Source organism: Spinacia oleracea, chromosome 4, assembly GCF_020520425.1.
Source record: "Spinacia oleracea cultivar Varoflay chromosome 4, BTI_SOV_V1, whole genome shotgun sequence".
In the NCBI taxonomy this organism is placed as follows: Eukaryota; Viridiplantae; Streptophyta; class Magnoliopsida; order Caryophyllales; family Amaranthaceae; genus Spinacia; species Spinacia oleracea.
Window position 1 is genome coordinate 125,904,074 of NC_079490.1, and position 27,204 is coordinate 125,931,277.

General features: G+C 33.6%; 4 protein-coding genes across 6 annotated transcripts; 2 read left to right on the forward strand and 2 right to left on the reverse strand.

The window, feature by feature from the left end:
- Positions 1-636: 636 nt before the first annotated feature.
- LOC110794354 (putative methylesterase 12, chloroplastic) lies at positions 637-4,606 on the forward strand. Its single transcript, XM_056826440.1, has 5 exons — positions 637-1,258; positions 2,074-2,313; positions 2,417-2,560; positions 3,217-3,351; positions 4,173-4,606. Exons 1-5 carry the CDS (start codon positions 998-1,000, stop codon positions 4,443-4,445), a joined length of 1,053 nt encoding a protein of 350 aa, XP_056682418.1. The 5' UTR covers positions 637-997; the 3' UTR covers positions 4,446-4,606.
- Positions 4,607-8,139: 3,533 nt separating this feature from the next.
- LOC110794355 (uncharacterized) lies at positions 8,140-18,485 on the forward strand. 3 transcript variants are annotated; one of them, XM_021999316.2, is made up of 7 exons: positions 8,140-8,699; positions 14,665-14,829; positions 15,206-16,238; positions 16,734-17,380; positions 17,867-18,044; positions 18,132-18,253; positions 18,347-18,485. In XM_021999316.2, the coding sequence occupies exons 3-6, from the start codon at positions 15,345-15,347 to the stop codon at positions 18,210-18,212; spliced, it is 1,800 nt and encodes a 599-aa protein (XP_021855008.2). In that variant the 5' UTR covers positions 8,140-8,699; positions 14,665-14,829; positions 15,206-15,344; the 3' UTR covers positions 18,213-18,253; positions 18,347-18,485. The 3 variants fall into 3 exon arrangements, with proteins under 3 accessions (XP_021855008.2, XP_021855009.2, XP_056697917.1); XM_021999317.2 differs by lacking the exon at positions 14,665-14,829 and having other exon boundaries at positions 8,141-8,699; XM_056841939.1 differs by lacking the exons at positions 8,140-8,699; positions 14,665-14,829 and adding an exon at positions 14,916-14,936.
- On the reverse strand, positions 10,173-12,452 carry LOC130471679 (uncharacterized). Its single transcript, XM_056841940.1, has 2 exons — positions 11,569-12,452; positions 10,173-10,843 (listed from the first exon to the last, which is right to left on the reverse strand). The coding sequence occupies exons 1-2, from the start codon at positions 11,638-11,640 to the stop codon at positions 10,334-10,336; spliced, it is 582 nt and encodes a 193-aa protein (XP_056697918.1). The 5' UTR covers positions 11,641-12,452; the 3' UTR covers positions 10,173-10,333.
- A 2,632-nt stretch (positions 18,486-21,117) lies between the features above and the next one.
- LOC130471860 (protein FAR1-RELATED SEQUENCE 5-like) lies at positions 21,118-24,766 on the reverse strand. The gene is made up of 6 exons (XM_056842195.1): positions 24,733-24,766; positions 23,013-23,691; positions 22,656-22,863; positions 21,764-22,069; positions 21,469-21,604; positions 21,118-21,383 (listed from the first exon to the last, which is right to left on the reverse strand). Exons 1-6 carry the CDS (start codon positions 24,764-24,766, stop codon positions 21,118-21,120), a joined length of 1,629 nt encoding a protein of 542 aa, XP_056698173.1.
- Between the last annotated feature and the right edge of the window lie 2,438 nt (positions 24,767-27,204).

Sequence of the window (27,204 nt, forward strand, 5' to 3'; positions counted from 1 at the left end):
TTGAAAAAGTAGATGTGATAGGAGTTAGTGGGGTATTTTTTTAATTGAATGAGAGAAGTTGTGGGGACAAAAAAAAAGTTAGTGGAAAGAGAGAGATTATATAATAATTGTGGGGTCATTCCTAATTTAGAAGTGTAACAACTAATCTGGGACGGCCGAAAAAGGAAAGTGTAACAACTAATCTGGGACGGAGGGAGTAAAAATTTCAGGTACTTAATCAACTAGTTTTACCAAACGGGTAATATAAACATTTGCCTTATCAGTTTCAGCACCTTATCAGTTTCAGGCGTTAGTTTATCAGTTTCAGCTACCTTATCAATTTCAGCTCAATTTCAGTTAATGTTGCCAAACAGAGCCTGAACCTTTTTAAAAAATTGCAGGTTTTGGACAACGTAAAACAATAATTTTTGTTATAAATTTGGCCCGGCCCGAAGCCAACTATTTTGGCCCAAAATAGTGGGTTCGGGCACAAAAATTGGCCCAAAGTTAGCGTGGTCTGATATTATGTACAGATTTTTATGCCATCGGTCCGGCCTGAACTCAGCCCGGCCCGGCCCGCCTTTTGATCAGTCCTAGCAATGGGCAATGGCTATGAACAAGCAAGAGTTCATAATGCAATAGTTCATCCTGTCATTCTGGCGGGGGTGAAATGCGAACACAAAAAAGCAGTTGAGAAATTGTAGGCAATAAATTTAACATCGCATAAAATCAGCTTAACATCAAGCTCACCTCACCAGTCACCTTCTCCCATCTCATTTTCTCACTCCTCATTTAAAACTCCCTGCTTTGCTCTTCACCTACTCTTCTCTCTCTCTCTATTATTCACACACACATTCGAATCAATCAAACTATTAACTTAAAAATCATAGAATGCCAACTCAACCCCAAGTCAAACACGCTGCTCTACCCCCAATCTTCCGCCGGAATTTCTACTCATTTTCACTAAATTAATCCACAAACTAATAACTGGGTTTTGCTCAAAATCGAATTCTCTGAAATGGGTAATCGATTTATTTGTATGTCCAAGAAAGATACCAAAATTAATGGATCAAAAAGTAGAAGAATGGGTAGTAGGTCGCAGAGGAAATTGCTTGAAGATGAAGAAGTTGCTTTGCATAGAAGAGCTTTATCAATGGCGCTTCAACAACATCAGTTGTCGCAGAGATTTGATCCTGGTTCTATGTCGTCTCGCCGTGTTGCCGGTGGCGCCACCTCCCGCCGCCGTACTCTCTCTGACCCCTTTTCTAACTCTAAACAGGTGCTTTTTTTGTCTCGAATTTTGTTTAATTGATGCTTTTAGAGTGTTCCGTTTTATTAGAGAAATGGTATTCGTGGACGACCTCAAGAGACTCTTGCCTCGTGCAGCCGGCCCTGTCCCGTTGGGACTAGTATGTATAAAGTAATCGAGAACTGTCAACATAGTTAGGGAAAATATATTTGATTTTGGTTTAATGATTGTTTGGGGAGAAAGTTTGATAATCATGATGTTTTTAAAAAGTGGAAGATTCAATTGTGTTTTCGGAACCCCAAATCTGGATCTTGTAAAAGCTGGGTCAGAATAATAGCTTTTTCTTTACTTTGAAATTTATTTTGCTTCTTTATGCTGTATAAAAAAAGGTTGTTTTTGAGGTTAATTTATCAGTCTACAATCATGATGCCCAAAAGTTAAAGAGAATGGGAATTTGATAATGTTTCCTGTATTAATCCTTTCATGGTAGAATTGAGTTCTTACAAAAAAAATATTCTTTTTGTTTTTTTCAAGTGTATATTGAGTGAGCTTTCAGTAAATTGAATTCGCTTGTGTCACACTGGCAACACGACTTTGCCGTGGTTTAGTGGCTTTTTGATGATATGAACATCCAAGTTTTGGTGATAGAGAGAAGTTGGAAGCATAGTTCAGATGTTCTGAATGGAAATGCTATTGTTGGGGGGTCATTCATTCATTCATTGTATATTTGTATTGAAAGAAACATAGATGAGGAATTGATATACCCGCGTTTACTTGCACTTAAATTCCATCTTGAACAAATGGCAGACTGTAGCTTTCTTACAGTTCTGCTTATCTTCCCTCAGGCATCCGACTTTTTGGAAAGTCTGAAAGGAATGAAAATTGTTTTAGTACATGGAGAGGGCTTTGGTGCATGGTGTTGGTACAAAACCATTGCTTTGTTGGAAGAATCTGGATTGGTTCCTGTTGCTTTAGATCTCAGTGGATCAGGTATAGATACAAAGGATACAAATTCAATTGCTACACTCGTAGAATATTCTAAGCCACTGATTGCTTATATAGAGAACCTGCCAGGTGATGAAAAGGTGAGATGCCATTAGTAATATTGCTTTTTATCTATGATCAATTTGTGGCAACTTTATGGGCCAATTTTCAGGGAATTTTATGAAATTTGAGGTTTACTTCTAGGTTATATTGGTTGGTCATGGATGCGGAGGTGCATCTGTTTCGTATGCTATGGAGCACTTCCCGCAGAAGATTTCCAAGGCAATTTTTGTATGTGCCACAATGGTCTCTAGTGGACAGAAGCCCTTTGATGTTTTTACTGAAGAGGTATCTTTACCATCTCAGCTTACTTCTGTCTATTCTGTATGCAAATCTACTGTCTTTTTCTAATCTACCTTAAACTATAGTTCCCATAAAAAAAAAAATATATATGCAAAGCTGTTTTTACTGAAGAGGTATCTTTACCATCTCAGCTTACTTCTGTCTATTCTGTATGCAAATCTACTGTCTTTTTCTAATCTACCTTAAACTATAGTTCCCATAAAAAAAATATATATGCAAAGCTGCATCTAAAAATCGTCATACAAATTACAGCTTTGATTATTATACATGTATATAATTTTGGAGATTGCTAAATCTGTCTGATTGGAATGAGTCAGTGGTTGGGGTATTTTCTTTTTTGCATGACATCTCCCGATGTGGAGGGCAATTTTGTGTGGTAAAAAAAATGATGGAGCCTGTTATGGTTCTTCGTCTTCTCTTTGTGCCTCCCCCATCCTCGTCTTAGCCGTCAGATTTCCATTTTGGTTTTTAAAAGAGGTTAAGAGGGTCCATTTGACTAAAATTTGGTTGCACATATACTTTTATCAGATTCTAAAAGAGGTTAAGATCACCCATTTTCAATTGTCTCTTGTGCCGGTGGTTGCATGTTCAACTCTGGTAAAATTTTCAACTTGCATATTTTTATAAATTTGTTCCTGCAGCTTGGCTCTTCTGAAGATTTTATGAAGGAATCAAAATTCTTGATTCATGGAAATGGTACTGATAATCCTCCTACGTCATTCATGTTGGAGAGGCAGCATATGAAGGCTTTATATTTCAACCAAAGCCCTCTAAAGGTAAGTTGAGGAAGAACTATCTTAAGTCGCACAAACACCAAGTAAAATCATGTTATAATTTGCATGGTGAATGTTTATTATTTACACGAGTGACTCAGAAACTTCCATATTTAATAAATTTGTGCTCTATTCTCCCTGAGAAATCTGACCAGTACTAGATTGACTGATCCGAGTTACTCACTCCAATTCCAAACCTTTGCTATACCCAAGATAACATGTCCTAGTTTTGACCCAAACTGAAAATTAATTTGACGAGTTATCTATTAGTGGTAAACCCCAAAAGTTAAAAGCTTTTTGACAATAGACTAGGATCTAGATTCAAATCGGATAGCTCAAACGAATGACCCATCACCCAAACATAATGTTGAACTAATTGAGCTGATCCAGACAAGCGATTTGCCACCTCTACTCCGTTCTTCCCTGATATTGGAGAGGATCTAATAGTATTTGTCATGTGGCCTATGTTAAAATCTGAATTATTGTGACCAGAATTGAGGAAGTGCATGTTAAAAGCTTGGAGGGGGAGTTTGAAATGAATTATATGCTAGAAACCTGATGAGTTGGACAGCTGTGTAACGATTCAAGTCTTAGGTTGACATAATTAAATAGTTTTCAAGACTTCCTATTGAATTTAGTCTGCGTTTCTTGGCACATAAGAAAAAGGACCATTTAACTCCCGTTTACTATAAAGAAGTCAAGAAATAAACATAGTTGACAAGATTTGTTTAGAGATTTGTTTTCCCCCTTGATATGTTCCTCCTGTTTGAGTTAATAGTTATTACAGATTTAAAGGAAGCTATCCTTATTTATTATTATTTCAGGATATTGCTTTGGCAATGGTCTCCATGAGACCAGTCCCTCTGGGCCCCATAATGGAGAAGCTATCTTTATCGCCTGAGAAATACGGAACTGTTAGGAGTTATTACATTCAAACACTAGACGATCGAGCACTTTCACCAGACGTCCAAGAAAAGCTAGTCAGAGAAAACCCACCTGAGGGAGTCTACAAGATTAAAGGTAGCGATCATTGCCCGTTCTTCTCTAAGCCCCAGTCTCTTCACAAGATGTTACTTGAGATTGCTCAAAAAACATAACATACTTCAATATATAGCTGCTACTTGTTTCATGATTGGAAGATTTTCTGCTTATTCGCCACTTGCGCTTGAAATTGTACAGGAGAGAGATAAAGGTTATATACCTCATTTGTTTTTGTTATTTATACAAGAAAATCTTCATTTGTTTTTTGTTATTTATACAGGGAAATCTTCAAATTCTTTTTTATTTCAAATATGTTGGGACTAAAATGGGATTCCTGGGAGGTTAGTGAGCCGAAATACCAAGTTTATCTTCAATGACATGCTCTTTTTTTTTTTTTTGTTAACTAGTGAAGAGCACGTGCGTTGAACGTGGGAGTAAGATATTGAAATTTGTTTATATGCAAAATATTATTAGGATATTTACATACATTTCATTATTGTTATATTTTACAAAAGTATTTGCATGTCTAATTACATAGGGTTTAGTTTTGTTGACATCCAAAAGTGGACTTCTACCTTAGAAAATAGTTACATATTCAAAAGAGGTTAGTTAATTTTGTACATAGAAGCTTTGTGGACCTGTACATAATCAAAAGCAGCTGAGTGAGACTTGTTCAAGTTGTACGATGTCACAAAATTACTTATAATATACTTAGCATTGAAGTGGTGGGTCGAACAAAGTCTACAAAATCTTGTTGAGTCCCACTTCAAGCATGCATTGTTTTAGTTTACTTCAAGCATCCTACGGAATAAAGAGTAAATTAGAAGATCCTATGAAATAGTAAAATTTAAAAAATAAATTGGCAATTCTAGGCTATTCTCACCATCTCTCAAGGAGATGAAATAGCCCATATGTCACTTCAAATATTTTCACATGAACAATTAGTAAGAGAGTTGTAGCTAAACGTTAATATTTGGAGAATTCACTTAGGTAGACATACATCCATTAGATTCTTTATTTCATGTAAGAATGTAAGATAATATTTTAGGTTCATAATTAACTTTTTATTTCGAGCCACAATCTGTAATTGGCTATTCTTCCAAAAGTGTATATTAAATTAAACCCAAATTAATTAATCTAAGAACTCAACTAAAAGGAAGAAATATGAGAAGAAAAATTTGTAATCAATTCAAGTTCTCAACCTCTTAATTCATAAAGCACATTCTTTAGTTGAAACAAACATCTAACGGTATGAAACAAACATCTAACGGTATGCAATTCTTGATCTGGGTATTACAATTATTATTTCCCTCGATTCTATCTTGGTGAATTAAAAGTATAAAAACACTCCCTGTAAAAACACCTGTGTACTCAAAGGGGGTGAAGCTAATCATGCAATTTTATCAAAGCCATTATTTAAAATTTTATCTACAACTTAAAAGAAATTTCATCTAAATTCATGATAAACACAAGTGTCAACTTAAACATACTTGCATATTTTCACATGATGCATATAAGAGAGGGGAAAGCGGAAGAGACAATGTAGACTTGGTGTAAGTTCCTTTTTCTTATCAGCATTGAACCACATACCCATAAACAATAAATGCAAAAACATAATAATGTGAATGGCGAGACCAAACCTTAATACTTTCAGTTGCCCATTTGTTAAGGTTCTTGTCCTCCCATGTTCCAGCCTAAAACACGGACAAGAAACAGGAGTTAGCAAAATTCAATAAACTCAGAGTAACTATGATGCTAATGCAGTGAACAACGGCGACAAATATAACAAAATTGAAAGATTCTACATCAAATCTTTGTGTTTCTAGGATTGGATTATGTCTGAAGTATGAATGAGAAAGGCCAACAATTTGAACTACTTCACCAGAAAGAACAACAAGATTATATTTTTATACAAAAGTAACATCAAATTGACAGCTCTTGAGAAGCTATAATCTTTAGATACCCCTCAACAACTCGATTATTTGAAGAGTACATCCAAGTGTACATCCATAACTATTTGTCATTCAAGAGGTGTTTAGGTTAAGTATATTAGTGGCTTTATGTGGTGAGGTATTTGAAGTTGAACCTGCCGAATATAGAATTTTAAATTTTCTTCTCTGTGAAATAATATAAGTAAAAGGACTTATAGTAGTACATTAATTAAACTAACCTGTCTCGAAGATGCTGAAAAATGTCACTTGAGTCTTTCCTTTAGTTTTTTCAATTTCAACTACATCTTCACGTCTTAATGTTTTAGGTTGGTCTATATTGTAGACGCTTTTTTTAACACTGATTATTTGAGCATCATTTTTGTTCTCTTCATTTATAATAACTTGGTTTTTCAAATTTTTCTTGTTATGATAAGCTTCTTGTCGTCTTTTTCTAGTTTTCATTTTTCTTTCCTCAGACAAATCGGCATACCATTTTCTCTTATATTCATTTTATTTTAATCTTTTCTCCAAAGGAGTCGCCATACCTAATTTCTTTGCTGGATAGGCAGAGATAGTCCGAAGGTGAAGTTATATGTGTATATGTCTACTACATAATAAGAACAAGTAGTAAATAGAAATCAAAAAGTTTAATATCACGTATAAATTCACAATAATGGCACAGTTTGATGTCTTGTTGTTCCCCTACTAAAAACTCACAATATTAATTAATAAAGTACACTTGAAGATGAGACTTCTAGATTGACTCCTTATTCAAGCCTAATAACCTTGGAAAACCATTAAATTTTAAATTAATAAAATAAAAATGTTGAGGAAAACTTAAACAAACTACTGAACACAAAACTTTGATTTATTAAACAAGCTGAAAATTAAATTAAAACTCCAGTAATGTGAAATGACTTGATACCTGTTATTCGCGAAATTTGTAACACCGACTTTATGAGCCCACCACCTAACCAATACACTCTACAATAAAGCTCCAAGCCTCGACCTTAAAAGCTTATCGTTTTCACCTCTTCCGTGTATTTTGTGACCTACGTACATACATGCACTTGTAATGGAAGATGTAAACGTCATTTTTATGGGGAGAATAAAACAATAATATTTGGAACCTCGAATAATGTGGGCAAAACAACATATATAATTTTGGATTTTGGATCGAATATCACTCCAGATGTTAGATGTGCCCGAACAAGAATAATTGGAACTTAAAACTTGTGACATATTCATGTACAAGAAGAATATATAATTTGAACAAACTCATGACATTACAGACGTCAATATTAAACTTTATAAGCAGAGAAAATGAAGAACAATTTACGAACATGAAAGATCAAAAATATATATTCAACTTACATATTAATTACACTCATATCTCTTTTAATATGATCATCGAATGGCACTTTACGAATCTATTTGATATACACATACATCCGGTAAGGAAAAAAGTTAGGAAGCAACAAGACAGTTCTCTGCTGTATGATATAAGAAATGCAAAAGCCTCATCTCCCGGAGACACCTATTTCTCATGTTCGCAACAAAGAAGGTGATGCGTTTTAATACTTGCATCAAAAGATTATAGAATATGGAACAACTTCAGGCTTTCAATATCCCATCAGTCCCTCCATCCCATAGTATTCGCATGTTATTCTATTCGTGAGAGATTTAGAATCAGAAGGCATCGCTAACTACGAAATTACAGTCAACCCAGCCAAGCTGATGCATTGAGAATCAGATTGCCAATTTGACACATAAATTTATGCAGCTTAACGGGTAAGTAATCCAGCTGGGCGCTTCAAGGTATAAAAAGAAGTGGAGCGCTAAAAGCCGCCCTACATTACTCAAAACCGCCTCAATATTTTCCACTTTTCCCCCTTAATACCCTTACTTCCCAAATCTGATTTTCAACTTTCAGATTATCCATCTAGGAGAGAGAAAATCCAACCACCACCACAAACTCAACTTCACTCAACGCCGACCACGGCGGGATCGCAGCACCTGTCGCCGGCGAACTGCAACTTCCGTTTTTTCTTGCCCACCACCCCTTTCCTGTTGCTCTTCTTCACTCAACGCCGACCACCCCTTTTCCTGTTGCTCTTCTTCTCGCAGCAGCCAACCACCCCCTTTCCTGTTGCTCTTCTTCTCGCAGCAGCCAACCACCCCCTTTCCTGTTGCTCTTCTTCTCGCAGCCAACAACCCGACCAACTTTCCGACGAACAATCCAGCGACGACGACGGGGCAAGAAACAATAGCTCACGGCCGACTTTCCTTTGGATCTAGCAGCAGCAATACCGGTAGAATCAGATGACGGGTCGCCGAAATCCTGCGAAGGTAAGAAAAGAACCGCCGGCGACGAGAGCCAAGCAACCGGCGGCAAAGGGAGTGAAAAAACCGGCGAGGAAGAGGCTTGCACAACCTATTGTAAGTCTGATTTTAATTGTTCAATTGGGTCAATTGGGTGAAGCGAATTTGCTGGGTTTTTTGCTCAAATAGATGCTGCGTTTTTTGTTGGGATTTTTTGTTCAAATTGATTATGTGAATTTGATTTCTGTATTGCAATTGGGTTTTTTATGTTGTTTCTTACGAATTCAATTGGGTTTTTTTGTTCAAATCAATGATATTTCTGTATTGCAATTTGTGAATTTCATTTCTGTATTGCTATCTGGTTTTTTCTGTTGTTTTTTGCGAATTCTTTAGAATTAAAGGGGTATAGATATGTATTGGTAATAAGGAGAAATGAGATAGGTGATTATGGATCATTGTCTTGTGAAAAGGATTGGGTTAATGGTTATATGTTCCTCATGAAATGCAATTTGGCTCAATTTATTTTTCTGTTTTTTGAATTTGTTCTTCAAGGGCTCTTGCATTTTCTGTACTATTTCTTTTTTTAATGTTTAGAGACAATTGTTGATCTTGTTAATGGAGCAGGTTCTTAATTTGGATATTGGTGATTATAGACATGCTGCTTATAGTTTAAAACTCTGAATATTCTTTTCGCCGATGATACATTTGTGTTCGATTTGTATTGTACTTTTTGATGGTGATTATTTGGAATGATAGCTGTAATTAGGTTAACTAATCTAAAGCTAGTCGAATTTGGGTTTAGGAAACATAGACTTATGCGAATTGAGCCTAGTCCACGGTCTAGACTTATGCAAATTAAGCCTCATCCATGGTAGGAGCTTTAAACTCAAAAGTCCCTTCCATGGATGGAGCCTAAAATGCATAAGTCTCTAATTTTTTTTTAACAAATTAAATAGACATGGACTTATGCGATTTAAGCTTCGTCCATGGTTTAGACTTATGCAGATTAAGCTCAAGCCATGGAACGAGCTTAAATTTCATAAGTCCATTCCATGGACGGAGCCTAAAATGCATAAGTCAACAACTTTTTTTAAAAAATAAAATCGACACCTTTTTTCCATGGTCTTGACAATAAAGTTAATTGTAATTATTATGTTTATTAATTATAGTTATTACGTTTTAAACTTGTATTGTTAATTAATATAAACATAATCTTAAAAGATGACTATATATATTAAAAAATTTATTTAAATGAAATAAAAATGAAAAAACTAGCGTAAATAGTAGTAAAAATGTAATTTTTGGGGCTATAACTATAAGCATGTTCGTACCTTGAAAAAACTAGCGTAAATAGTAGAAAAAATGTTAAGAAATAATCATATTAATAAATACCTAAGTTTGAGTTTACTAAATATTAGGCATTTGTTATGAATAGTGAAATAATATTCAAAATTGATAGTGTTATTAGGCTCCATTGATGCTAATAAAAAATACTTGTTATGAGAATAAGAAAAAATATACTCATGATTATAAATTATTTTGATGGTAATTAATTATTGATTTTCAAATATATAGCAAAAAGTTGGGGAATCTTCCTCCGTGTATCTCACTAGCGATGTTGACTCTGGTGCTCGACATACTCGAGATCGATGTATTGATGCTTCAGTTAGGAGAGAGAAGCAGGTTGCACAAGTGATGCAACCGGTGCATGAGAGTGAGTCTTCTCGTCCGTTTGATGATGAGGATGTGGATCATGGCTTTGAGCAGGAGCTGGAGGCCGAGTTCGCTTTGGAGGATGAGGATGTTAATATGACATTTGGCCTTGCTTGAGCGGAAGACATATCACGAACAAGTTGCTTTGCGCCTAGACTAAGGCCTCTCATCTGCCGATTGCCCTCTCGATATGTAATTAATTCATGGTTGTGAATACCATGTTGTTCAGGACCCAAAACAATATTCCAACCTTCACCATCTTTGCATGGTGCCACCTTAATCAAAAACTTGCAACCACATGCTTGAGTTTTCGTGTTTGGTCGTTCCGCAGTTTCCAAATTTCTTCCTTTGCCTCTATTTCTTTCACCGCGGTTACATCGCAAGTACAATTCTCCTCGTTTCCATGAGGACTTCACAAGCTTAAAACCATTGCTAATAGCAATGTTTCTAGCCCACTCAACAGCAGCATCATCACTCGAAAATATTTCAGAAGTTACGAATTTTGGATTATAATTAATACCATCGCTTCCAAAATCTAGCAACGGAACCTGCCCATTTAAAAAAAAAAAAAATCTTTAAACAAAGTAATTTTTATAATCAATATATAAGAAAAATACTAATTTTATTTTAATGACACAAACTTATGCAGTTTAAGCTTATACCATGGTAGGGACTTATGCATTTTAAGCTCAAACCATGGTGTAGACTTATGCAGTTTAAGCTCCTGCCATGGTATGAGCTTAAAACACATAAGTCTGTCCCATGGTACAAACTTAAAATGCATAAGTCTGTACCATGGTCGGAGCTAGAATTGCATAAGTTTATGAATTGTTTTAAGTACACAAAAATTTTAAAAAAAATCTTGTGAGTTAACAGACTTATGTATCGTAAGCCCACACCATGGTGTAGACTTATGCATTGTAAGCCCCAGCCATGGTACGAGCTTAAAATTCATAAGTCTGTACCATGGTACAAACTTAAAATGCATAAGTCACTAATGTTTTTTTCGGAAAAATTTAACCAAATTAAACAACAAATAAAAAACTTAAAATTTAACGGACTTATGAATTTCTAGTTCCATCCATGGTATAGACTTATGAAGTTTTAGCTCCGTCCATGGTTGGAGCTAGAATTTCATAAGTCTGTACCATAGTTGGAGCTAGAATTGCATAAGTCTGTACCATGGTACAGACTTAAAACTCATAAGTCTGTACCATGGTCGGAGCTAGAATTGCATAAGTCCATTAAATTTTTTTCCGGAAAAAAAAAATACCTCTTGTGAATTTGAATTTCCTCCGGTAGTCTCGGCCATGTAAAAGTTGTTTCGCATTGTGGTGGTCGGCATGGTGTTGGAAGTGGGTTCCGGCGGCGGTGCTCCGGGCTACAGTCACCGGCGGTGGTGCTCCGGCAGGAGGTGGTGCTCCGGCTGCGGTGGTGCTCCGGTGGCGGCGCTCCGGCAGTGGTGGTCCGGCGGTGGTGCTCCGGCAGTGATGTGGGGGAAGCGGTAAAAAAATAAATGGTAATGGTAAATGTTAAAAATAAAGGGGTAAATAAAGTGGGTTATATAGGTAAAATATTAGGGCGGTTTTGAGTAATGTGGGGCGGTAAATAGTAAGCCCCAAAAAGAAACAATGACATCAATTCTCTTTTCTCTGTAGCAGGCGGCAACGGATAACAGTGCCCCTCTTCCTTAATTGTTACTCAGCCTTAACAACCGTCTCCAGCGGTAAATTTTCCCACCCAGTTTCACAATCATATTAAAAATTCAATAAATTGCAAAAAATAAAAAATCTAAATCATAATCCTAACATGCACATACAAATCAAATTTAGACTAACAAAAAACAACGAAAATAAATTATGAACACTTAAACCAAAGATCTGAAATTCAGATAAAATTGAACTAAACTCAAAACCATAAAAGGGTTTACCTAGATTACTCCTCTATGAAGATATTCACCGGATCCGCGGATTAATTTCAGATGAGTACAGAAAGGAACTAAGCTCTTGACGAGGAATCCTGAGCGTAGAAAATAGAAAACTGATTGTTTTTTCAAAGAAAAGAGTCAAAGACACGTGTGATTCAATATACATGTACACTTGTTGTCTTCATTAAAGTACAATGGCAAAGTTGTAAATAGCAAATCAAATAAAGGGCTTAACGGGGTAAAAAAATGATGCAAAACACAAATGTGTTATCGGCTTTTTATATAAGTAGAGGATATGGATGTTGTAGTTCCTGTTGCTGCCTTAGGCAAGGGCCAAGGGATCATCGATTGACTGAAGGGTATCTATCATCAACCAAATTTATTCCTAAATATGCCATTACATATTTTCAACTTCCCAAGGTGTCCATCAGCACACGTGCTCCAATCAATTAATTAAGGAAATTTTGTCAAATACAACCCAATAACGTTGCCTCTTTACGAATTACAACCTCAAACTTTCTATGCAAATTACAACCTCAAACTTTATACATCACTCTTAATTACAACCCTGCGTGACTTTCCGGCAAAAATAATCGTAAAGTGATGTCATTAATACATTTTCCAACATTTTAATTGATTTCCAAAAAAAAAACACATTAATAAAAAAATAAAAATAAATTCCTAGTTTTTTCTCAACTCTCAATTACTCTCTCTAATGAACTCAATGTTTCCAACATCTCCCTCCGTGACTCCATCATCAAGCTCCATCATCAATTATGGTTCGTAGATTGGAGATGGTTCAACAACTACAACATTATCACCGATTTACAGTTGTCATAACAATCAATTTTAATTTTTCCCATTTTTGTTGCTGAAAGCATCAGAGGAGAGAGAAAGAGAGAAAAATGAGTGGAGTTGTGAAGAAGGTTGCGGATGCGAGCTTCAAGGCTAAGAGGAACATCAAAAAGGCATTGCTAAACTCTTGCCTCCGATGACGCTCACAAGAAGTTCTTCACCCTTCGTCAAACTTTTTAAGAATTGCCAAGCCTAATTTTCTTTTTTTCTCATTTATATTTTTGTTGATTTATTATTATTTGTTGTTGTTGGTAGGGGTGTTCATTACCGGGTACCCGGCTAAACAGGTACCCGCAAATGCGGGTACCCGGATTTCCGGGTAGTAAAGTTTTCGGCCCATGACCCGACCCGGAATAACCGGGTACCCGTTAAACTATTGTATTTGGACGACGTCGTCGCTTCTTTTCTTCCTTTTTTTAAGTCGGACGTCTCGTTCCTTATGCAGGGATACATGACACGTATTAGGCAAACAACTAATGTGGGTGCATGGGAAGCACCCCGAGAACGGGAAAGCCGTGTTCCTTTTTCGAGCCCCCTTATGTGGCAAGGAGGGGAGCTAGCTCCTCGCATCATTCTGGGGGAGAAAGTGCCAGGGCGGCCCGTCCTCAAAGGAGACACAAGAGTGTGGCTCGTCGTCCTCCAGTCCCGAGAGAGGACTTTGAGGATGATTCTTCCAGTTACTCGGACGATGAGGCAACCAGGCAGCTGCCCCCAATGGTGCTTGGGAAAGAGGACTTGGATTTATTTCCATCTGACATTTTACCAAGTAGGAAATGGCTTCGGTACCTAAACGAGTAGGGATGTGACTTTGAGCGATTTCTTTTTCTACCTCGTGGCTTTAGCTTCAGATGTCCTAGCTCCCATAGTACCGCAGACCGCCTGTCCCTGGGTGAGGTTCAACTGGAGATTCGTACGCACCTCGATTGGACTTTCTATCTATACGATTGCTTTTAGGCTAAGACTTAGGTTTCCTTTACATCCGTTCATACTTGATGTCTTGGACGGGTATGATATTGACCTGGCTAAGCTGACTCCCAACTCTTGGGAAAATATCTTTGGCTTTATTGCCAAATGTTCTTTTAATGACGTCGCCCCTTCCTTTCCATCCTTTGTTAGATTAGTGGATATTGCGCCTTCCTCTCGTTCACCTCGGGGATGGTTTACCCTTTACAGCCGGAGAGGTTTTAAGATATTGGTAGGAAAGTCGTCCAGTTGGGTGTGGTGGAGGACTAAGTGGTCCATTATACGAATGGAGGACGTCACGCTTTCGAGACATCTTACTCGGTGGAAATTTAGGCCGCGCTTTATTTCCAAAACCGATGCTCTTCCTCGTCTTCTTTCGAGGGAATGGAGACTTGTAAAGCCTTTATTTCAAGAAGAAATATATGTATAGGTTGTGTGCTAAGAGTCATGCCTGGGTGCCCAACAGTTGGCTTACTCACGTAGGCCAGTTTACTAATAGGGTATTTCTTGCAGCCGTTTGCTTGTGTCCGTATTTGCCTAGAGGTAGTTTTAATCCGGAAATATTTGGGTACTATGTGAATTTTTAGTTCCTTTTTTCTTCACTGACCTCCTTGGTTTGTGCAGAGTCTGCAATGAGTCGTTTGTCCCCATAAGACAAGGGGGTAGTGAAGATGCCTGTGTGGCTAACCCATATGCTGACGAGGTTCTTCAGGCCGTGGAGGCCAAAAAGAAAGAGTCCTCGAGAAAATCCGACGAGAATTCCCCTAGAGTTACTATATGATTCCAAAGGTTACTATATGTTTTAAATAGTTACTATATGTTTTTAACAGTTACTATATGTTCTAAATAGGTTCTATGTGTACTATGTTTACAATAGTTACTATATGATTCCAAAGGTTACTATATGTTCTAAATAGCGTCTTTATGTTTTAAATAGTTACTATATGTTTTAAACAGTTACTATATGTTTAAATAGTTTCTATATGTACTATAGTTACTAAATTATTTGAAAGGTTACTATATGTTGGTAACAGTTACTATATCTTCTACATAGTTACTATATGTTTTTAATAGTTACTGTATGTTTTAAACAGTTACTATGTGTTCTAAATAGTTACTATATGTTTGAAATACATGACTTACTTTCATTATTCATTATTTTCAGGTTTAATTTTGATACACAATGTTCAGGAGGATCATTGTGTAAATTAATTAAAGAATTCTCTCCTGAACAAAAGGCAACTATTCAAGAGATAGGCTTTGGAGGATTGTTATGCCTTCTATTAAGTCGAAAGAACACTCAAATGATGTACTGGTGCATCAAATGCTTTGATGGAGTGAGTTCTTTGTTCACTATCAGTGATTCCAAGCAGTTTGAAATCACTGATTATGATGTGTACGATTTGTTTATGCTCCCCCTGTCTGAGCTGGAGGTTGAAGAGGTTAAACGCGGGCGCAATTCTACTAATCCTGATTTGGATTTGAAGATCAAGTGGAGAAAAGAGTTTGGATTTGAAGAAGTCAATGCTCAAATTCCTCTGAGGGTGCTTGAGGAAAGGATCAAATTGTTGACAGACGGTGGTGATATGTTTAAACAATTGTTTGTTTTTATTGCTTTTTCTACATTTTTTACTCCTACAGCCAATAGGACTGTAGATTTACGATTGTCTAAGGCTTTGGAAGATCCTAAAATGATTCCCAAATACAATTGGTGTAAATACGTTCTTGACGTATTATGTGAGGAAACTGTGAAATTTAAAAATTGTTTATTGAAAGGCAAAGATCAAAAGACATTTGGAGGCAGTGTTGTGTTTTTGCAACTTGTGTATTTTCAGAGGATTAAGTTTAGGAATTCCAGTAGTATTCCTTATCAATTACCTCTTATTCAGCATTGGACATCGAAGATGGTAACTGATCGGATTCATGCTGAAAATGCAAATATGAGTGCATTATATGGTTCTGGAATTTTGGAGAAGGAGAAGTATCCAATTTCCAAAAAATTTGTTTTTGTTGATGGTCAAATACATTTGAGACAAATAAAATCTATTTCCAAAGAAGGTGAACCTGACAGCAGTGGGAGAAGTGCTGAACAGCCCTCTGTTGGCCGTCGACGTCCAAGTCGGCGTCCTAGGATTCTTCGGTTTGAGCTCCCTGAATCTCATCCTAGAGATGAAGAAATTCTCTCCAAAGCCACTGATGTAAGTTTACTTTATGGTTGATATATTTGTTATTATAAACTATAGTTATTTTTTATATCCTATACTTATCTTTTATACAGTATAGTTATCATGATCTTTGTTTTATTAATTGTAGATATATTATAGTTATCTTTTATATACTATAGTTATCATTTATGTTCTATAGTTATCTTTGATACACTAAGTTATCATTACTTTGTTTTAGTAATTGTATTATATACAATAAATATTATAGTTATCTTTTATATACTATAGTTACTTATTATTTACTATAGTCACCTTTTATATACTATAGTTACCTTTTATTTAATATAGTTATCTTTTATTCACTGTAGTTATCTTTTATATACTATAGTTACCTTTCATATACTATAGTAACCTTTTATATAGTTATATTTATATACTATAGATACCTTTTCTTATAATATTTGTTGTACTTTTAATTAAATTTTCCTAATATGTTCCATATTTAAATTTATGTATTTTGTTTTACAGAAGTTTCATGGTCAGTGGTTGTTGATGAAGAGAGATTTGGATGTCGTTTCAGCCATCCATGCTGACGAGCTGTTCAAAATACAGGCTTCGATGGCAACGCAGAGCCATGGTGATGATATTTTGGAGAATTCCACTTATCAAAAGATGGTTGATGAGTTAGTGGATTTTCATCAAATGGCGAAGAATCTACCAAATGGTTGGGATGCTCTTTTTGATGATAGTAACAATCCTGTTGTTACCGTTGCCCCACAACCTTCTGCTGTTGTTCCAACTGAGCCTGCAGTTTTGTCTACTGCTGCTGTTGTTGATCCAACAACATCTACCGAAGCAGTTGGTAATCCAGCTCAAGCTACCTATCAAATATATGAAGTTTTTGATTCTTTGAATGCCAAAACTAAAAGAACTACGGAGGATGATGATGATGAAATGGATGAATGTGAGCGCGTGTGGGCTGCATTCCAAAAATGCATCATTAACAACAATGCTGTATCCAATGTGGATGTGACTGTCTATGGCATAGAGGAAAACGTGCTGTTCATGTATCCGTTTATGATTGCATTTGAAGATTTAATGAGACATCTTCCAGCATTTGTTCAAGAAGTTGTGGATTTTGCTACTTTGTCTGATGGAGAGGGTATTTTGACTGAGTAAGTTGAAGTTTTTTCATTTCATAATTTATTGTTTTTCTGTATATGTGTTATAGTAACTTTATATTTGATATAGTATCTTTATATTTGTTATAGTAACTTTATATTTTGATATAGTATCTTTATATCTGATATAGTTACCTATTATATACTATAGTTTCTTTCTATACTTTATAGTTTTCTTTTTATATTTTGTAGTTACCTTTTATACTTTATAGTTATCTTTTACATATAGTAGTTACCTTTTATACTGTATAGTTACCATTTGAATACTATAGTTACCTCTGTATTTTATAGTAACTTCATATACTATAGTTATGTTTTGTATACTATAGTTTCTCTATACTTTATAGTTACCTTCTATATACTGTAGTACCCTTTTATTTACTATAGTTTCCTTTTATATTCTATTATTAATTTTTATTTATTATAGTAATCTTTATAATATTTTTGACCTAGTTATTGTTCCTTTTTTATGTTTTTCAGTGATAAAGTTGTTGAATACAATCCATTTATTGCGGTAGCAAGAGATGACATGTGGACACTTCTTTCTACCTTTGATATTCTTTTGATTCATATTGAAACATGGGCTTTCTTATTGAATGAAAATGAAAGGAATTCTGCTGGTTGTCCTCAGAAGCTGTTTTTAGGTGGCACATACTGTGTAAGTTATATTTTTAATAATATAGAATGTTAATAATTTTAATTTTTTTGGCCTTTGTTTAATTTTTCTTCTAATATTCATTTGCAGAAATATGTTGCTGCATTGATTGAGAAACCAGACGATGCAAAAGTCCTGTCTGATTTGTCTGTTTTCTTTCTTATGGTGTGAAAGATGTTAATGCAGTTCAATCTTTGAAAGATAGTAATATGGTATGATTTATATTTTCTTTATATAACTATATTATTTTCTTTTTTTTGTCTACTTTTTGTAGTTGTAATATGTTGTTTTTCTTTATTATATAGATTTTTGCTCCTGTTCTGATTGAAGATCCGAAGCATTACTACCTGTTTGTGGTTAGTATGAAAGACAAAAGTGTCTATTTCATTGATAATATGCTTCTTGAACCCAAAGAGATTGAAGGAAGGAAGAAATCTTTTTCTGTCTTGGTAAGTTTTTTTATAGCTACCTTATATTTATTGTAGTTACTTTATAAATGTTATAGTTACCCTTATACTAGTCTGAGTTTTTTAGAGGAACTATATTTTTAAAAAGGCTACTATTTTTTTAAAACAGTAACTATGTTTTTAAAATAGTTACTATCTTTTTTAGAAAGTAATTTTAACTTTAAAACAGTATAAATAGTTAGTGTCTGATTTAATAGGATACTCTATGTGTACTATAGTTACTATATTATTTGAAAGGTTACTATATGGTGTGCAATAGTTACTATACTCTTTTAGAAATAATTATGTGTACAATATTTACTCTATGATTCCAAAGGTTACTATATGTTGTTAATAGTTACTATATGATTTTAATAGTTAATCCAGTCCTTATTGAATACAAATACTTTGTTTTGTACAGTGTTCTCCATTGGAAAAACTATTGAAAGATATGGATAACATTCATCATGAAGATATTAGAAGCTTCACATTTATCCCAGTTGGTGGTAATTGGAAGCGAGGTGCTTTTGACAAAGACTGTTGTGTCTATTTGATGATGTTTATGATGGTCTTTCATGGTGTTGAAGCTATACAAGATGGTGTTGGGATTTTTGACTTTGATCCCTTGGCAGATGTAAGTTTCTGTGTTTAAATTAATTAATGTTATTTTTATTTTCTCATCATAGTTATTGTTTTGTTATTATAGTTACTGTTTTTATTCTAATAGTTTCTGTTCAAATATTTGCAGGAAGATTTCAGGAAGTTTCTCAGAGCTTGTTTGTGTAGCACAATTGTGTTGTCAAATTTGAATGTTTACAGGGATGAATTTCTGAAACAAATGGTTGCATTTAGGGGAAACAGGAAACAAGATGTTTTGGATGCCTTAATTAAACAAAGGGAAGAGTTGACGCAGAAATACATGAATGACCCTTCAAAAATTGAAATTGTTGCAAAAAATAGTTCAGCAAGGAAATCCAAATATGTTGAAACAGAAGATGAAGCTGAGACAGATGTCATTGTTGAAGAGAAAGGACGTGGCAAAGGCGGGAGACGCGCTAGAGGAGGCAAACGCGGTAAGGGACGTGGACGAGGTGCTTCACATGGTTAATAATGATTATTGGTGAAAAAACAATTTAATTTTTTGTGTTAGTGTATAGTCAAATTACTGTTTAGAAAATACAATTAATTCTAGTTTTGATATAGTTACTCTCAGTGATTTTTAATTGTTTGATATATGAGAGTAATTATAACTTTTACAGTATTTGTGTCATATTGTTCAATTATTAAGTACAAATATAGTTTCTATTTGAATGAAATAGTTACCTTTCTAAAAATATAGTTACTCTTATAAATTTGTAAGTCATATGATTGCATAACGAAAGTTACTATATTGTCAAAATAGTAACTATATTTTATAAACAGTTACTATATGTAAAGAAGGGTGACCACTAAATGTGAAGAGTTAGTATATATAAATAGTGAATAATTTGGTGTATAAATCTAATAAGTTACTATCTTACAGATATAGTTATCTTTAATAAGATATAGTTACTCTCTTTTTTATGGTATTTTATTATTTGATAAACATATAGTTACTATAAGTCATTTTATGGTTACTATATTGTCAAAATAGTAACTACATTTTATAAAGAGATAATTTTCAGAATAGTAACTATATTGTATTAAGAGTTACTATATTGTCAAAATAGTAACTATATTTTATAAAGAGATAATTTTCAGAATAGTAACTATTGTATTAAGAGTTACTATATTGTCAAAATAGTAACTATATGTTATAAAGAGTTACTATATTGTCACTATAGTAACTATATTGTATTAAGAGTTACTATATTGTCAAAATAGTAACTATTTTATAAAGAGTTACTATATTGTCAAAATAGTAACTATATTGTATTAAGAGTTACTATATTGTCAAAATAGTAACTATATTTTATAAAGAAATACTATATTGTCAAAACTATAATATAAACATTCAAGATATAGTTATTTTGTAAAAATTGTGTGTTTTATAAAGAGTTACTATACGTTCAGTATAGTAACTATGTATTGTAAAGGAGAACTATAGTATAAACACTCAATAAATTTGTTTAAAAATGTTGAAGTAACTGTATATGATAATAAAACAAGAACATCACTAAAATAGTTGTTCTTTAGGTGTAAATAATTAAATATTTGGTGTCTTGGATCCAAATTCTTTGTGTTTCTTTTTTTCCTTTCTTTGATGGCTGCTTGTAATTGTCATATTGACCCTTTATTCTCTTCTTACTCTTTCCTTTAGTATTAGCACGATCAGGATCAAGCACCATTGTTATTTCAGAATTAGTTGATTCCCCGTCTTGTGTTTCTCGTTGTGCTTCAGCTTTTGCCTTTTCTTGTTCTGCTATCTTTGCAGCTTCTTCTTTTGCCTTCCTTTATTCTTCCTTTTTTATGATTTCATCAACTGCTTTATTATCCGTTTTAAACTTCTCCTCGATAAATTTTCTGGCCTTTGCTATCTTATGCCCTTTCAAAATTAAGTTATAGTATATGTGGTATAAAATTTAAGTGTTAAGTAAAATATCAACTGTAATTGTAACTATATGAAAATGAACTAATGTATATTGAAAAAATTACCTTCTGATCATATGTAATCTCCAACCAGTAAAATTGTTGATTTTCCCTTTCTCCCTTTTTATCGTATCAACCCTTTCCCATATCTGTTTCTTTGCATATCTAGTCCATCTTGTTGTTATGTAACGATCTGGAATTGTATTGATTGAATATAAATGCAATATTCTCAAACAATGGAAGCACAACCATCCAGATTCTTCAAAGTTTTTGCATGTGCAAGTGACGGTTGAATCTTCCATTTTGAATTGAACTTCTTGCCTTGATCCTGTTAGACTATATACATATAATACAATATTATTCAAAAGAACATCTACTCCAAATATTAAATAAAGATTTATAGTTTTTTTTACCTGTTATTCCTTCTATCCACACCTCAAAAAATACTGTTCTTCCAACATTTCCCTTGAACTTTGCACTACTTGCCACAGAAAGCTTGATCTCTTCTTCAAAATCACGGAAAAGTGTTATCGTGTATATATTTGCTGCCTGTTTTAATACAGCACTCATACTTAGCTCTGAAGTAGGTATTCCCCTTGTACAGTCAAAGTCGTCTTTTTCTTCGGTTTTTCTCCATCGATTTATTGTAGCTTGAAAAATACTATAGAACTCTGTTAATGTTGTACTTTTATTTGCTTTAAATCAAACAGCATGGTTTGTACTTTCACTTCTTTGTGAAGAAAGTATACCGGCAGAAAAAAAATCTTTACTTAAAGTTGTACACCATTTTTCTTTAAGACCATACAATTTGTTGAACCAGTCATCCTTTTCCAGCTTAAAAGTGTTGATCATAGATTTCCAAGTTTCTTCAAAATCATTTGGTGTTATACACCCACTTAAACACTTGTAGAATGCATTTTTGAAGTTTTTATCAGACTTCAATAAACCAAACCTACTGTTTGCATTTTTACTCAAGTGCCACAAGCATAACCTGTGTCTTGAAGAAGGAAAAACCTGAAAAACAATAATGAATATATATAGTTCCACAAAATAGTAACTATATTTTATAAAGAGTTACTATATTGTCAAAATAGTAACTATAATGTATTAAGAGTTACTATATTGTCAAAACAGTTACTATAATTTCAGAATAGTAACTATATTGTATTAAGAGTTACTATATTGTCAAAATAGTAACTAAATTTTATAAAGAGTTACTATATTGTCAAAATAGTAACTATAGTTTATAAAGAGTTATTATAATTTCAGAATAGTAACTATATTGAATTAGAGTTACTATATTGTCAAAATAGTAACTATATTTTATAAAGAGTTACTATACTTGATCTCAAATTAAGATATAGTATTTTCTGAAAGAGAAACTATATTACATTAAGAGTTACTATATGTAAAGAAGGGTAACTATAAACAATAAATAGTAATATTTTTAATTATACTCAGTAACTATATTATATAAAGAGTTACTATTTTCAAAAAAGGGAAACTATAAATTATAAAGAGTAATTATATGTAAAAGTTATAGTAATTACAAACAGTTACTATATGTAATAGACAGTAACTATAATATATGAAGAGGTACCTGTTCTATTCCAGCAGCAATAGCTGCATCTTGATCAGTGAAAATTGATATAGGGTACTCTCCTCCCATAGCATTCAGAAAAGTTTCAAACACCCAAACAAAAGATTTTGTGATTTCATCCCCAATGAAAGCACAAGCAAACATTGTGTTTTTCCAATGGTTATTGATACCAACAAATGGAGCACATATGAGATTGTACTTATTTGTTCTGAATGTAGTATCAAAAACTAGAACATCTCTATATATTTTGTAATCTTCTCTCATCATAGAATCCTCCAAAATAGACACTCAACTTTTCCTTCATCATTGAGCCTTACTCGGAAAAAGAACTTAGGATCTATTGATTGTAAGTCATACAGTTTGTTCACTAGTGTTTGTGAATTCTTTCCATCAATTTGCTTCATTTTTAACTTGTAGCAGTAGTTTAGATGATTAATCATCGTATGACCTACACAGTCGTCTCCACCAGTTTCTGTTGACATATATCTATAAGACTCCATTGGTCTTAGACCACATTCTGACATTGCCTCAATAGCTTCTTTTTTGGGCTCTGTCATTTGTCGTTCCGATCGGTGGAGATAATTACTTATTTCTCTTGTCAAAGGGTGATTATATACCACTACATGCTTTTCTATTTCAAAATCTCCATTTTGGTTCATCTTTGCAAATATTTGAGCTTCACATTTTGTTCTTGTTATCATAACTCTCTTTCTCCTTTCTTTCTTCTTTGCATCTGATTGATCATCTTCATTTTTGAGTTCTTTGTTTTTAGGAGGGTCTCTTATTCCAGCAGCAGAGCAGTAGAAGTATTTTCCATTAACAATTGTGGTTCCTTGTTTATATCTATTCTTCCCTTTTCGTACACTAAAATCAATAATAGCAGCATGTTTGCAATATAGATCATAAATCTCATCGGTTGTTTTCCTTGCTTCTCCAATTAAACTGCCATCTAATTCTTTATCAATGTTTTGTTCCTGCTCATTATTTGGATTTTCAAAAATGCTGTGGTTTGTATCAATTGAATGTATTATTGAACCTGTACATATACCAATATTAGCTTAGTAATTCTTTATAAGTTATAGTTACTGTACAGTTAATATAGTTCTTTCAAAAATAGTTGTTTCCTTTATGTTACTTTTTATATTTTATAGTTACTCTACAGTTAATATAGTTACTCTTTATATGTTACAGTTACTCTACAATTTATAAAGTTCCTCATGATCTATTGATTGTAACTAAAGTTACTCTTTATATGTTATAGTTACTCTACCATTAATAAACTTACTCTTTATATGTTATAGTTACTCTACAGTTAATATTATTACTGAGGATCTTTTTATTTTAAATAAAGTTCTGCTTTATATGTAATAGTTAATATAAGTTACTCTTTATTTAATATAGTTCTGATTGTTATAGTTACTCTACATTTAATATAGTTACTCTTTATATGTTATAGTTACTCTATATTTAACATAGTTACTCAGGATCTATTGATTGTAAATAAAGTTCCTATTTATATGTTATAGTTACTCTACATTTAATATAGTTACTCTTTATATGTTATAGTTACTATAGTTTATTTCTTATATAGATTATTTCTTTATGTGAAGTTACTCTATAATTAATATAGTTACCTTTTATAAATTATAGGTACTTTACTATAAATAAGTTATCATTATATGTGATAGTTACTCTTCATTTTATATAGTTACTGTTTATATTTTATAGTTACTCACAGTTAATATAACTCTTGTTTATATGTCATAGTTACTCTACAGTATATAGTTCCTCTTTATATGTGATAGTTACTCTTCATTTTATATAATTAGTCTCTATATTTTATAGTTACTCTACAGTTACTATAAGTCCTGTCTATATGAGATAGTTACTCTACAGTAAACATAGTTTCTCTTTATATGGTATAGTTACTCTACGATAAATATAATTCCTCTTTATATGTTAGTTACTCTACTGCATTATAATATGTTAACTATATCAAAATAACAGTTACTATATATTTATTAAGAGATACTATATCATACCTTCTTCAATACAATGATTTGCAACCATAACTTACTGAGATGTGCCTTCAACTTCATCTTCAACGTCATATACTTCTCTATGATTCTCTAAATTTTCTAAAATAATAATAATTACTCAATGAGTATGAAAGTTACTATAATTCTTCGTAGTTAGTTATTAGGATTCGAATATTACTGTCATAATTATACAATTTTTCTTCTATTGCGCGATTTAAATCGATATTCAAATCGATTAAATCGTCCTCCATTGTTGAAGCTCGAAGAGAGAGAAGCTGTTGGAGGAGAGAGAAGCTGCTGGAGGAGAGAGAAGCTGCTGTTGGAGGAGAGAGATTTCAATTTTAGGGTTTCGCGCATTCTGTTATTTTGGATCACGTGATTTCATACGGTTCAACACTGCAAAATTACTTAATTCCCCTGGTCCATGGTAACCTTATGGTGGACCGGGTCCATGCAAGCGGAATTGCCACACAAGACCTCCTGTGCGACAGAATGGGGCTGCGGGCTGCTACTATAAAGCCCGAAAATCGCAGCATTGTAATGAGGCTTTCATTTTGTAAAAACACGTAATTAGTTTTAGGATTTCAAAATTAGAATTCTCTCTCTAGAATTAGTTTAGGGCTTAGATTAGAGATTAGGATTAAGGATTCTTAGCCTCAAATTCTTGATTCTAAATTCAATACAATCATCTTTAATTTTCAGATTTCTTTCCTTTTGCTTTGAGCTTTGTTCTTCATTTTGTTCTTCAAGTTTGATGCTAATTCTTCAATTCAAGGTATAATTCTTCTTTTCTTTTTGATTTGTTCTTTAATTCTTTAATTGCTTCATTAATTTCGTTTATGCTTTGATTTCATGCTTGAATTCTAGAATTAGTTTCATGCTTTGAATTTCATTGATTTTTCCCCAATTTTTGTAGTTTGAATTTTCTGAATTTTATTGTTTCAATTAGCTTCATTAGTTCAATTAGTTTCATGATTAGGATTAATATTAGTTTAATGGTGATGTTAATCATGCTAATTGAGTAGTTTAGTCTAGAGGTTAGGGATGAAGCCTTGGCATTGAATTTGGGGAATTTTAGGGAAAATTCATGATTGATGTTGTGATTAAATGTGATTTAGTGATAGGATTTTCCATGATCAATTGAGTAGTAGTTGCAAATTCTAGTTGATTGAATTAGATTGGAATGTATGATTTAGGTTTGGCAAGACATTGTGAGCCTAATTCATGCAAGTGAATGATAGTTCCTATTATATGCAAGTTTATCTAGTTTAGGATTATGAGAAAGCTTTCCATAGGCTAGGTTGCTTCGCGTGCTCCATCCGAGAGGTGGCGAGCACGTCATTAGTTTTCATTCCCCTAATTGCTATGTCGTTGCATATTCATGAATTTCTTGACCTTGTTATTTCTTTGATTCGATTCCATTGCCGATTCCCGATTCCTCTAGAATTCCTTTATTTGTTTGCATTTCTAGCTTAGATTAGATTAGTTCAAAAACTCAAATTCCATTCGAACTAGCTTGTGAACGCATAGATTGAATAGTCAAACATATCTATTCCTATGGGACGATCCCTATACTTGCCGCTATAGTCCATATAGCCGGTTATATAGTGGTTTATAAATTTTGTTTGATCGGGCGATTTTCTTTTCAACGACGGAAAAACACCTTATCAAAATGGCGCCGTTGCCGGGGAATGGCATCATTGTTTGATTTTTCATTCTTGTTCTCTAGACTAGTTCATTTTTCATTTTCTTTTTTTTTGAAAACCAAAAAAATGACAAATTCTCTTGTTGCTCAAAATGACGAATCGATTTCGCTTGATGATCTTCTCTTTCTCCATGATAATTTCCTAAGCTCTTTGAATTTTGAATCTCCAAAATCATTATTGGAGAGGCTTGCTTTCATAGAATATCTTGAAATTCAAGAAGAGATAAGAATAGATTCTTGGTTGAGTTCATTTGAAGTCATGTCCCAACAAGTTGTAAAAGGCTTTTTGGGAATTTCTAACCTTTTGCAAGAATCTATTAAGGATGTTTCATGGAGAAGAGAAGAGTTTGAGGCTACATTGCCACCTTTGATGCATGACATTGAGGAATTGAGTATCGGAAAGTTTGTTCCTACTCGTTCCGCTTTGAGTGAATGCCTTGATGATGGTGATGAAAATCTATTTGCTCCATTTTGCCTTGAAGTGCTTAAGTCGATTCAAATTGAGGAAAAGAGTGAATGTGCCAACCAAAAACTTTTAAAAGTTAATGAAGGATCTTATGTTGAGATTTCTTGTGCTTTATGTAATGTGAGTGAAGTTGTTTGTGAATCTCTTGTTCCCACTCCCTTCCCTCATTCCTCATTCCGAAAGAGAAAACTCAACATTTATCCTTCATTTCCCATTTTTTTTCCCTTTTTGTCAAGACTCCCACCGCTTGAGGATTCTTTTTCCTCTATTAATCCTAATGATTCTCCTTACCAAAAGGAGCATGAAGAAGGGAGTATTTCTTTTGTTTTTAATTTTGAT

Bases quoted from the DNA above. Each gene is read 5' to 3' on its own strand.
- LOC110794354 (XM_056826440.1), top strand. From the start codon at position 998: ATGGGTAATCGATTTATTTGTATGTCCAAGAAAGATACCAAAATTAAT. The intron at 2,314-2,416 runs GTGAGATGCCAT...GTTTACTTCTAG, and splicing joins ACCTGCCAGGTGATGAAAAG to GTTATATTGGTTGGTCATGG. The intron at 2,561-3,216 runs GTATCTTTACCA...TTGTTCCTGCAG, and splicing joins TTGATGTTTTTACTGAAGAG to CTTGGCTCTTCTGAAGATTT.
- LOC130471679 (XM_056841940.1), bottom strand. From the start codon at position 11,640: ATGCCGACCACCACAATGCGAAACAACTTTTACATGGCCGAGACTACC. The intron at 10,844-11,568 runs GTATTTTTTTTT...TTAAATGGGCAG, and splicing joins GAAATTCAAATTCACAAGAG to GTTCCGTTGCTAGATTTTGG.
- LOC110794355 (XM_021999316.2), top strand. From the start codon at position 15,345: ATGATGTACTGGTGCATCAAATGCTTTGATGGAGTGAGTTCTTTGTTC. The intron at 16,239-16,733 runs GTAAGTTTACTT...TTTGTTTTACAG, and splicing joins TTCTCTCCAAAGCCACTGAT to AAGTTTCATGGTCAGTGGTT. The intron at 18,045-18,131 runs GTAAGTTATATT...ATTCATTTGCAG, and splicing joins TTTTAGGTGGCACATACTGT to AAATATGTTGCTGCATTGAT.
- LOC130471860 (XM_056842195.1), bottom strand. From the start codon at position 24,766: ATGACGTTGAAGATGAAGTTGAAGGCACATCTCA. The intron at 22,070-22,655 runs GTACCTCTTCAT...ATTGTTTTTCAG, and splicing joins TTGCTGCTGGAATAGAACAG to GTTTTTCCTTCTTCAAGACA. The intron at 21,384-21,468 runs GTAAAAAAAACT...ATAGTCTAACAG, and splicing joins GTGGATAGAAGGAATAACAG to GATCAAGGCAAGAAGTTCAA.